At 38.8% G+C, this 12,229-nt stretch overlaps 2 protein-coding genes across 2 annotated transcripts; both read left to right on the top strand.

Moving 5' to 3' along the window:
- The first annotated feature begins 5,893 nt into the window (after nucleotides 1-5,893).
- Nucleotides 5,894-6,865, top strand: LOC115819590 (odorant receptor 131-2-like). The gene has a single exon (XM_030783094.1). The coding sequence runs from the start codon at nucleotides 5,894-5,896 to the stop codon at nucleotides 6,863-6,865; it is 972 nt and encodes a 323-aa protein (XP_030638954.1).
- Nucleotides 6,866-10,737: 3,872 nt separating this feature from the next.
- LOC115819588 (odorant receptor 131-2-like) lies at nucleotides 10,738-11,709 on the top strand. Its single transcript, XM_030783093.1, has one exon. The coding sequence runs from the start codon at nucleotides 10,738-10,740 to the stop codon at nucleotides 11,707-11,709; it is 972 nt and encodes a 323-aa protein (XP_030638953.1).
- Nucleotides 11,710-12,229: the final 520 nt, after the last annotated feature.

Genomic DNA, 12,229 nt, shown 5'->3' with positions numbered 1-12,229 from the left:
GCTTCTCGTACGTGTAACTTTTTTCATAGGTGACTGTGATGTGCTCACAGCTCACTTACAATCATGTTCACCCTAGTAGATATGAGATGCAACATGAGAATCGCGATTAATATGTTTGTGAATGTGTGACGAATCTGGTGACAGACCACAACTGCTGTTAACATAACGTGTGGACACGTACAGAAACCAGTTAGCTTAGAAGCCATTTGGGACATAACACAGAGTCCTGTGTGAATCCACTGTTGATGCATACTAATAGTTAGCTAGCGAAAATGATGAGTTAACATTTTTGCTGACAAAAGTCCTTTCAGGAATGTTTTAATCTTGACAGATAGACACAGTACTATCAGTAAGGTCATGCGAAGGCAGTGGACTCATGCGGGACCCGGTCCGAATAAGACTGGGTGGGAATCAAGTGGTGACGAGGGTCATCCAGCTGTTTCACATTTCAGGCAATGCTATGTAGTAGAAGTAAAATTAACGTAGCCTACAACATTATGACGTGTTTATCCTTTTAAGGCCAATCTGAGTTAACCTAGGGCCTGTTTAGTGCAAGCTATACACTTTTATAGTCTTTTGTAGAAGAAGCATTCGGTTCAATTGTGTTTCTATAGGCTTTGTAGCATATTCCACAAGCTTTTTATTCTACAGATTCTACAAGCAAGTCAATGCATTGAGTAGGTTGTTTCAGAGTCATTAGGCTCTGTAAATGCATTGTGGAAACAATACAACAAAGCGTTGACATTAAAAAGAAAATGTACTCTTGACCACTTAGGTAATGCCGCTCCTGAACTGAGGGAACTGATCAGACTGCGTTTTTTTCTTTGGGTGGATTTGTGTTTATATATATATATATATATATATATATATATATATTTTTTTTTATGTGCCTTTAATGATGCATGTGGACACTGTGTAATTCACCGCTGAAATATCTATAGCGGCAACCAGTAACGGTGTACGTCATGAGGACAACAAAAAGATGTTTGGATGATAAATCTGTGGGAGGCTGCGGTTGAATTATTTTGTTGATGTATTCCTGAAATCAATATAAGAGCTTGGCAATAAAGAGTTCAAAGATAATGTTAGCGAAGAATTCGTTATAAGTGATCTTTATCATGTTAGGCCACATGATAATTCATATTACAGTCATTCATATTACAGTCTGTTCAATAACTTAATTAATCCATATAGAGACCCATTATAATGGTTCTATTTATTTTATGGATCTTAATCCATACATAGATCCATTAATAACATTGTTATAATCAATATCTTAAATACATATCTAGATGACTATGTGTACACCTACAAACTCCTGTTTTATATTCCCTTTCATCCTTCCATTCCTATTATCTTTTGAAAAACAGAACTGTTACTCAAAATAGATGTACAATTTTGTACCAGAGTTCTATTGGCAGCACATCTCACAGCTACAAAACCACCCAGTTAAATACCACACACACACACACACACACACACCACACACAACACACATGCATGCTACAAATACAATAAATCACACACCTTTTCAATCACTACACATAGTATAAAATGGTAATATGTGTAATGATTATAGATTTTTCTATAGATCTAGATTTATCACCACTGGTTGGAAGCAGCTGGAAGTAGGGATTGCAATGGGATGTTCCATCTCCCCCATCCTCTTCTTAGCAGCATTTCAAGTCATCCTGATTGGAGCAAGGCAGGTGGTGGGTGGAGTCCGGCTGCCTGTAGGCCGGAGGCTTCCGCCACTAAGTTATGAGGGGTGGAAGTAACAAAAATTTATTGATAAATGGAGGTGATGAAATTGCATGTGAACTGAAAAACAAAGAAGTAGAAATGTATGTGAGATGAAAAATAGAGATATAAATTATCAAGAGATTTGATTATTTTAAGGCCGATTTGATTAAAACAGTCGTGATATGATGAAAACAGAGCCATGTTTCTTCAGTTTCATTCATCATTCATCATTCACAACATAAAATTGCCATTTATCATCAAAGGAAAGTAACCTCAAGGATGGGAGTAACAAAAATTCATTGATAAAAATGGAGGTGATGAAAATGCCTGTGAATTGAAAAATAGAGGGGTAAAAATGTATGTGAGCTGAAAAATAGAGTGATAAATTGTCAATTAATTTCATAAATTTGATTGATATTTTATTTGAAACAGTGTGGCTCTGATAATCAACTCGACTGACATTTATCATTTACAGCATGCAATTTCGGTTACTTCCACTTATAGTTTACAGCAAGCAATTTTTGTTACGTCTGCCCAAAATGTCAATAAAAAACCACGCCCACTGACAAACTGATCAAATCATGGTTGTGGTGCCTGGGAGTAGGAGACATTATTGATGAGGCTGTGTTTGAGCCTTATCAGAAGATGCGGATATATGGCAGAACGGGTGAGATCTGCATGGAGGGAAGAACATGCTGCCTTAATTTCAGCTGCTGAGCAGAGGCACAACCTCCTTAGCTCCCTGCAAGTTGAGAGCCAAAAACTCAATCAGTTAACCAATTTGGCCTTAGTCGTGACCAAATAAAAATCATCCCAATTCAGTAATGTCTGACTTAGAGACGTTCGTTGTCTCACAGATGCTAGCTTCGCACCATCGGCTTTTCAGCCAAGCACTGCACCAAATGCAAAGTAATTGTAATGACTGCTGTAGTGACCGTTGTCTGAGCAGTTAAAAAAAAAAAAAAAAACTCTTTTAAATCCCTGTAGAATATTTGCTAGGTCGAAAGTAAGGGGAGGCGCCCCATAATGCACCATGGCATGATGAAGGAAAAGAAAGGAAAAAAATTTTAAGTTATAGTGGTTTAATTAAAGTGGATTTCATATTACTTAATCCAAAAATGATTTGAAATTAATCAAAAGTTTTTAGTTTACTTAATTTAAAATTGGATTACATGTTATAACAACTCAAAAATTTCAAGTCAGTAGAGTTTATATGCACATTTTTAAGTTTACATAAATTAATAAAATTAAGTTATTTGAGTGTTCAGGTTTACAGTGTACCATGACAAGTTCTCTTTAATCCTGTATGAAAGCCTACAACCTTTCATGTCTCTCTAGACTTATCATAAGCTGTGACAGTGAAACTGTATTTTAACAATATTTTGATGTAGAAAAAAAAACATTCTCCCTTAAAAATATGGATGTTGTGTTAATTAACGGTTACAAAATTGTCACATTATTTTACATTAGATATGTAAGTACACAGTCTATTTTTGTCATTTTATTGACATTTCCATGTTTTTCAAAAATACAGTAAAAATCTGTAAAATAAAAAGGAAAAAAGCTGTTATATTACAGATTTTTTTTTTAAAGTGCAAGGGCAATGTGGCCTCTGAAGCTGTGCGAAGCCACCTCATCAGTCGTAAGCAGGATGGATGCCAAAGCCAAGTCCTTCATCCACAAATGGCCAGGAGTCCCACGGTGCTTTTCAGCAGCAAGTCTGTACGGATGGAATCCACTCCATCTACCCCTGAAATCTATCACCCTCAGGCACAGGCAAGAGAAGGTACGGCTGATGATGGAGTTAAGGGACTCCTCTAACAAGGCAGTGAAGGATATGCATGCCCAAGTGGTGACTGGAAGGAAATGGAGGGCTGAGGAAGAAGTGCAGAAGGTGGTGAGCAGACTGCCACACCTGAAGCTAGTGGGCAGGGTCCAGACAGGGCGGGCAGGCCTCGAAAGTGGCGACCCACCCAGCTTATGGTCCAGATCAAGCAAGAAGGAGAAGAGGGACCTTGTTGTCACTGAGGTTACCAGGATGGAGCAGGAAGAGTACAGAGTGAAGGCTGTGGCACAGGGGCAGCGGGGGCACTGGACAACATGGGAGGGTGTCGTAAGTCAAGTGATCAATTGGCCTAGACTCAGCTTTCTCATCAGAGCAACCTAAGATATCCTACCCTACCCTTGCAACCTCCATCAGTGGTTTGGGACAGAGCAAACCTGTGGCCTCTACAGGACCATCAATGCCTCTCTTCAGCACATTCTGTCAGGTTGCAAAACAGCACTGACACAGTGTCGGTTTAAATGGCAACATGACCAAGTGCTCGGGAAGCTGGCAGAGGTGGTGGAGAAAAGAACGCAAGAGGCAAACAATGAGAGTCCAGCAGGGAGCCAACAGAGGATCCACTTTCTTGGGCAGGGGGACCCTGCAGCCAGCACCAACAGGAGGCCAGCACCTAAGCTCCTGTTATCAGGGTTGGAGTGGAGAATGGAGGTAGACCTGGGCAGGCAGCTCCATTTTCCAGGAGAAATCTGCAGCACCACACTGCGTCAGACATGGTGCTATGGACCACAGCCGGAAAATCAGAACTGCTGGTTGAACTGACAGTGTCATGGGAAGAGGGGTTGGAGGCAGCCCACAAAAGGAAGAGGCCAGAATATGCGGACCTGGTTGCAGAGTGCAGGGAAGGTGGATGGAGCGTGAGGCCCTGACCGGTGGAGGCCGGTGCTAGAGGCTTTGTTGGAGACTCAATGACACATCTGCTCAAGGACCTGGGGCTACTGGGAGCCAGACTTCACAAGGCAACCAGGAAAGTATCGGAGGAGGCAGAGAAGGCAAGCTTTTGGCTCTGTTGGCTTGAAGAAGGTTAGCTGCAGGGGGTGTCAGGGAGATGTCCCTATTCACTGCCCCACCGCCAGGAGATGATCCGGGATCAGGGGCAAACATCATTTTATCTTTTCATTATACTGTTACTTTTTATTACCTACTTACTCTTTTTTTGTACTAATTATTATTGTGCTATATTACTTAGTATTTAGTATTTATGTCTAGAGGTAACACTGCAGGAGTGAGTGGGGAGCAAGCATTCCATTGTACTTGTTACATACGGCAATAAAGAATCCTGAATCTTGAATCTATGAGCAGCGGTCCTTGGCTAATGACCCTGCAGTTAACAAAGTGGGCATCAGTGGAGGTGCGGCTGGTGTAGAGCCTAGCAAGAAGAACATCTACCTGTAAAAATTAAATCTTTAACAAATTAGAAATAAACCCCTTGTAGTTCTAAAGTATAAAAAACATCACTAATTAACAAGTGTCTCTTGCAGCTGCCACACATGTCGGTATCTACAGCGAGTATCAAAGATGACAATATATTGCCAGAGTTCAGTAAATCATGTCATTAAAAGTTCATATTACTGAAGGTTATGATGCTTCTTCACTTGTTTCAGTAACTGTTTTGAGTCTAGATTAGCACCTTCTTCTTACTGTATTAGCATAAAATATTTACTCCACAGAGGACAGTCAGCTTAAGGTTGAAAATGACTTTTGTCTCTATAAACTGAGATGAATTTGATGTGTCATCTGTTAAATGATAAATTGTTAAAAGTTAAGTTATTTTGTTCCCGTGGCCTTTTGATGTCATTGGCCGCTCTGAGTGCTGTCATTCACTACTAGAAACTAATTGACTTTACTGGCAATTAATTGAACATTTTGTGTCTAAATAATAATCCCTTTTAACTGTTGCTATGATCATTATGTTCTGTGCTGTGCATGTTTTTTTTTATGCATATTGCCTGTTTGTGTACGGTGACGTTTGTGTATGTGTAGAGTGTCATTCACCACTGGACGTCAGTGATGTCACCACTGATTATAAAAGTCATGGAGATATGTATTATTTCAGACTGCATTCTGGGTGGTCAAAGACAGCTTGGGGAAGAAGCTTTTTTCTTTCACTGGAGATAAACCTCACAAAGTATTTGCTCCTCTATTTTAAATCTTAAAAATGATACATCCATAGACCAGCTGTAGTTATTGCACAGTTTCACCATTTTCCTCATTCAGCTAAAATAAAACACCTTAACAATTCTGCAGCGCAAAAATAATTTTTTGAAATCTCTTTTCATGAAATGTTTTTATTTCTTTGCTCAAGCCATGACGACTAACAATAAAACCACTTCAGAGGTTTTATTCATACATCAACAAATGTTCCAAGTGCTAGATGCAGGAAGGCTGACAAAATTTGCCATAGCTCTATTAGTGGCACTGTTCTTTGTGTATGTGAATGGGGTTCTGCTCTTTGTTCTGTGGAGTAAACCTGTGTTTAAGGAGACTCCTCGCTACATTCTTTTTGCTCACATGTTACTCAATGATTCTATCCAGCTGTTAATATCTTTGATTCTTTATATCTGTACTCTGGCTTTCCTTCAGCTGGCCAAGGCTGTTTGCTTTCTTTTAGTTTTTATGGGCACGTCCACTTTTAATAACGCTCCTTTAAACCTGGTTGTGATGTCTCTAGAACGCTATGTAGCTATATGCTTTCCATTAAGACACAGTGAGATAGCTACCCGGAGACGGACTTGCGTTGCTATAGGCGTGATCTGGATTATCGGCTCTATCAACTGCATGATCGACACTCTTTTTGCGGTGGTGACGGAACCGAAATCTTTCCACTTGCTCATGTTTTGCACGAGGGAGAGAATCTTCATAGCTCCGTGGCAGGCAGATATGTATCTAGCCTTTAACGTGTTTTACTTTGTTTCAGTGACAGTCATCATTGTTTTTACATACATAAGCGTCATAGTCGCAGCAAGGTCTGTCACCACTAACAAAGAATCTGCTAAGAAAGCCCAGAGGACGGTATTACTACATCTCATTCAGCTGGGCCTGTGTCTCACCTCTTTCCTGTATGGAACTATTGAGCGAATATTGGCAATGACAAGTAACAGCGCCATGTTTGTAAAACTTCGTTATCTAAATTTCCTTATTGTTCTCCTTATTCCTCGATGTCTCAGCCCACTCATATATGGCCTTAGAGATGACGCTGTAAGGAATTTGTTCCGACACTACTTTTGTTATCGTCCTACTAAGATCAAGCCTATTCGTAATAACAAAGGGAACGTTTAGTTTTGTCAAAATATCAAGAATTTGCCGGCGTTGTGCATAACACATTAAGAAAATTTCACTGTTGTAATTTCTGTTTCGTTTGCTTTGTGATATTTGTGTAAACAGACATTTTATCCAATGACATTTAAGTATAATAACATTCTATTAAAATCGCAATGAAAGTATGGAATCTTTGTGAATGTTAAAGGTTTTTAAACACACATTTACACTGTGCTCTAAAAATTCTGACACACTGATATCTGTATTCAGATTGCTGAAACAATCCATCATATGTCAAAGGATAAATGTATGATGTTCAAGATTATTGATATAACGCCACTTTCAGATTTTTTCCCCCCGCCATTTTGAGACTGCTTCAAAGCATTTATGGTACCTGTCAGCAGAGGCTTCATGCTGACGGGGCACGTGCCCCTCCAGAAATTTGATATCTGGATTTCTTATATTTTATTTTATATTATTATTATTATTATTATTATTATTACTATCATTATCATTATTATTACTATTATTATTGTTGATAATAATAATAATAATAATAACTTGTGGTAGTGATCATTTTATGAGTAAAACGTATTATTTTAATTATGTCGTAGATTATACAACGTTCCTGCCATGTCGCAAATGTGACACCACTTAACTGTCATACTCTCTCTGAAGAAAACAAAACAGAAAATGATCTCTGGAAGCTTTAAAACATTGTTATCATGAATCTCCTGTGTTCTAGCCTACGTTACCGTTCGTCATTTCGTCGGCTGAGACATGACAACAAGCAAATGTTGACTAACGCTAGCTTAACGCTATCTATAACCCTTAGGCTATAGTCTTAACATTCTGTATACTCGCCTTCTTCTAAGGGGACAAAAATGACCCACCTTCACTAAACCACTAAAATAAGCAGCTTGGTTGAATTTTACACCCCGAATCTATTTTGCATGAAGAAACAACCTGTCATTCATCACAAACTTTGTGAATATCTGGGTTTTCCCTCTTCACAGTGCAGAAAGACTGCATTTAATCAGTGGACACCACTCGTTTTTAAAACACACCTGTCATATCCTTACTTACTGTACAATGAGCACTTCAGGATGTCTAATGTCTGCTGTCAGTGTGTCAGTACGATTTCAATCCCCCTAGGAGCGAATTCTGTGATGACAGCAGTTTAGAGTTGCCATGGCTTTGAAAGTCTTTATGCACGCACGCGACATGTGAGCGCGGGAGCGTTGTGTCGGTCAATCAGGTAGAGCTTCTTTTATGAATATTAATAAGTCTTCCTCTGCCGCGCTATATTTCGAAAATACGCCGTGGTCACGCACTCAGCACTCTGCGTAATGCGCGTCAGTGCTGTAGGAGATGTAGACGACAGTTTAACGGTGTGTTGCTGAAGTGTTAAGTAGAGTATCAGTCCCTTTTTCAAACGTGTGAAAATGAAATGCAATTAGTTATACACACTTAATCGCATTTGAGAAATGTAGGCATAGCTTGCTTTGCAAGACAGCAGCTAAAGTTAGTAGCCATTCCTCAATCCGGTTGTTTAGCTTTCTGGTTCCCTAGCTAGTCGTGACCTGTGATAGCATAGCAAATAGCTGAGAAAACAGTACTGGTAACATGTGTATTCTTACATTGCGTTTGCATGTATTGTATTGGAGTTGTTGTGTCCTGAAATTAATTGCCCCTCAGTAACAGTTCTCTTATAGCGATATCACTTGTCTGTTTCGACAGTCCATTATTAGCTCATTAGTTTCTTCTTCAGCCCTAAATATATGGTCCAGGAATGTCAGAATATTGTGAATCTTCTGTGCTGCAGTTCCAGTAAAGTATAAGAAGCGAGACATTTCTACAGCTCAGTTTTCCCAAAGATACAGTCGATCTGGTTTCTGCTAAAACCTTTATGCTGTATTTAACTCTCCGTCAAGTAAATTATCGCCATTTTTTTACACTTTGACCCAAATGAATCAGTTTAGATCAAGTTTTACATACTCATGCTACCTTGTGTGATCTACCTGCATAACAAATACTGCAGCATAGCCTTGAATCTGTCTGCTGTCTAGAGCAGCATCATTTTACATGACGGTCTTAAATTTAGGTTAATTTTCCTGTGCAGTATCGAACCTTGAATTATCTCCTTTTAAGTTCTCCTGTATTGTTCCTCAAATTATGTGACAGCTTTTGAAATCTCGATATGAAAACGGCTTGTTTCAATCACTGTTGCACATCAGGGCATGGCTATTATTTAAAATAGTCAAATCGTCTATAGCCTGGTTTAGAAATGGGTCTTAACAGGACACAGCTGCTATGAACATGTCATGTGTCGTTATATGTAATGATAACGACGTGTGTAATATATTGGAAAGACTGTATAGTGACCCGCCCGCCTGAGTTTAAAAACCCATGTTCGACTACACGTCGAAACATCTTTTGTTCATGGTGACCTCCGCTTTGAACAGACGTAATGCCACTCCTGAACTGAGAGAATGGATCAGACTGCGGTTTTTTCTTTGGGTGGATTTGATTTTTTTTTTACCTCTCCTTAATGACGCAGGCGGACAGGGTGCAGTTCACCGTTGAAATATCTATAGCGAAAACCAACAACGGCGTACGTCATGAGGACAACAAAAAGAGGTTTGGATGATAAATCCGTGGGAGGCTGCGGTTGAATTATTTTGTCGATGTATTCCTGAAACCAATTTAACAGTTTGGCAATGAAGAATTCGAAGAAAATGTAAAGGAAGAGCTAGTTATATGTAACCTTTGACATATTAGGCCATAGAGTAGATGTAGAGGTACAGTTTTATACCAGAGTTCAACTGGCAGCACATCTCACAGCTACAAAACCATCCAGTTAAATATCACACACACACACACACACACACACACACACCACATACATGCATGCTACAAATACAAAAAATCACACACCTTTTCAATCACTACGCATACTATAAAATGATAATATATGTAATGATTATACTATTATGGTATTAGAAATAAACGCTTAGTAGTTCTAAAGTATAAAAAACATCACTAATTAACAAGTGTCTCTTGCAGCTGCCACACATGTCGGTATCTACAATGAATATCACAGATGACGGTATATTGCCAGAGTTCAGTAAATCATGTCATTAAAAGTTCATATTACTGGAGGTTATGATGCTTCTTCACTTGTTTCAGTAACTGTTTTGAGTCTAGATTAGCACCTTCTTTTTACCGTATTAGCAAAAAATATTTGCTCCACAGAGGACAGTCAGCTTAAGGTTGAAAATGACTTTTGTCTTTATAAACTGAGATGAAATTGATGTGTCATTTGTTAAATGATAAATTGTTAAAAGTTAAGTTATTGTGTTCCCATGGCCTTTTGATGTCATTGGCCGCTCTGCGTGCTGTCATTCACTACTAGAAACTAATTGACTTTACTGGCAATTAATTGAACATTTTGTGTCTAAATAATGATCCCTTTTCACTGTTGCTATGATCATTATGTTCTGTGCTGTGCATGTTTTTTTTTTTTATACATATTGCCTGTTTGTGTACGGTGACGTTTGTGTATGTGTAGAGTGTCATTCACCACTGGACATCAGTGATGTCACCATTGATTATAAAAGTCATGGAGATATGTATTATTTCAGACTGCATTCGGGGTGGTCAAAGACAGCTTGGGGAAGAAGCTTTTTCTTTCACTGGAGAAAAACTTCATGAAGTATTTGTTCCTCTATTTTAAATCTTAAACTTGACACATCCATAGACCAGCTGTAGTTATTGCACATTTTCACCATTTTCCTCATTCAGCTAAAATGAAACACTAACAATTCTGCAGCGCAAAAATATTTTTTATGAAATCTCTTTTCATAAACTGCTTTTATTTCTTTGCTCAGGCCATGACGACTAACAATAAAACCACTTCAGAGGTTTTATTCATACATCAACAAATGTTCCAAGTGCTAGATGCAGGAAGGCTGACAAAATTTGCCATGGCTCTGTTTGTGGCACTGTTCTTTGTGTATGTGAATGGGGTTCTGCTCTTCGTTCTGTGGAGTAAACCTGTGTTTAAGGAGACTCCTCGCTACATTCTTTTTGCTCACATGTTACTCAATGATTCTATCCAGATACTACTGTCTTTGATTCTTTATATCTGTACTCTGGCTTTCCTTCAGCTGGCCAAGGCTGTTTGCTTTCTTTTAGTTTTTGCGGCCACGTCCACTTTAAATAACGCTCCTTTAAACCTGGCTGTGATGTCTCTAGAACGCTACGTAGCCATATGCTTTCCATTAAGACACAGTGAGATAGCTACCCGGAGACGGACTTGCGTTGCTATAGGCGTGATCTGGATTACCGGCTCTATCAACTTCTTGATCGACACTCTTTTTGCGGTGGTGACGGAACCGAAATCTTTCCACTTGCTCATGTTTTGCACCAGGGAGAGAATCTTCATAGCTCCGTGGCAGGCAGATATGTATCTAGCCTTTAACGTGTTTTACTTTGTTTCAGTAACAATCATCATTGTTTTTACATACATCAGCATCATAGTCGCAGCAAGGTCTGTCTCCACTAATAAAGAATCTGCTAAGAAAGCCCACAGGACGGTATTACTACATCTCATTCAGCTGGGCCTGTGTCTCACCTCTTTCCTGTATGGAACTATTGAGCGAATATTGGCAATGACAAGTAACAGCACCCTGTTTTTAGATCTTCGTTATCTAAATTTCCTTATTGTTCTCCTTCTTCCTCGATGTCTTAGCCCACTCGTATATGGCCTTAGAGATGACACTGTACGGAATTTGTTCCGACACTACTTTTGTTATCGTCCTACTAAGATCAAGCCTATTCGTAATAACAAAGGAAACGTTTAGTTTTGTCAAAATATCAAGAATTTGCCGGCGTTGTGCATAACACATTAAGAAAATTTCACTGTTGCAATTTCTGTTTCGTTTGCTTTGTGATATTTGTGTAAACAGACATTTAATCTAATGACATTTAAGTATAATAACATTCTATTAAAAGCGCAATGAAAGTATGGAATCTTTGTGAATGTTAAAGGTTTTTAAACACACATTTACGCTGTGCTCTAAAAATTCTGACACACTGATATCTGTATTCAGACTGCTGAAACAATGCATCATATGTCAAAGGATAAATGTATGATGTTCAAGATTATTGATATAACGCCACTTTCAGATCCCCCCCGCCATTTTGAGACTGCTTCAAAGCATTTATGGTACCTGTCAGCAGAGGCTTCATGCTGACGGGTTACGTGCCCCTCCAGATTTTTGATATCTGGATTTCTTATATTTAATTTTATTTTATTATTATTATTATTATTATTATTAAAACATTGTTATCATGAATCTCCTGTGTACTAGCTTACGTTAC

The sequence above is a fragment of the Chanos chanos genome, chromosome 8, assembly GCF_902362185.1.
Source record: "Chanos chanos chromosome 8, fChaCha1.1, whole genome shotgun sequence".
Classification (NCBI taxonomy): domain Eukaryota; kingdom Metazoa; phylum Chordata; class Actinopteri; order Gonorynchiformes; family Chanidae; genus Chanos; species Chanos chanos.
Note: the sequence above shows the minus strand (reverse complement) of the source record. Positions and strands in the feature narration are given on the sequence as shown.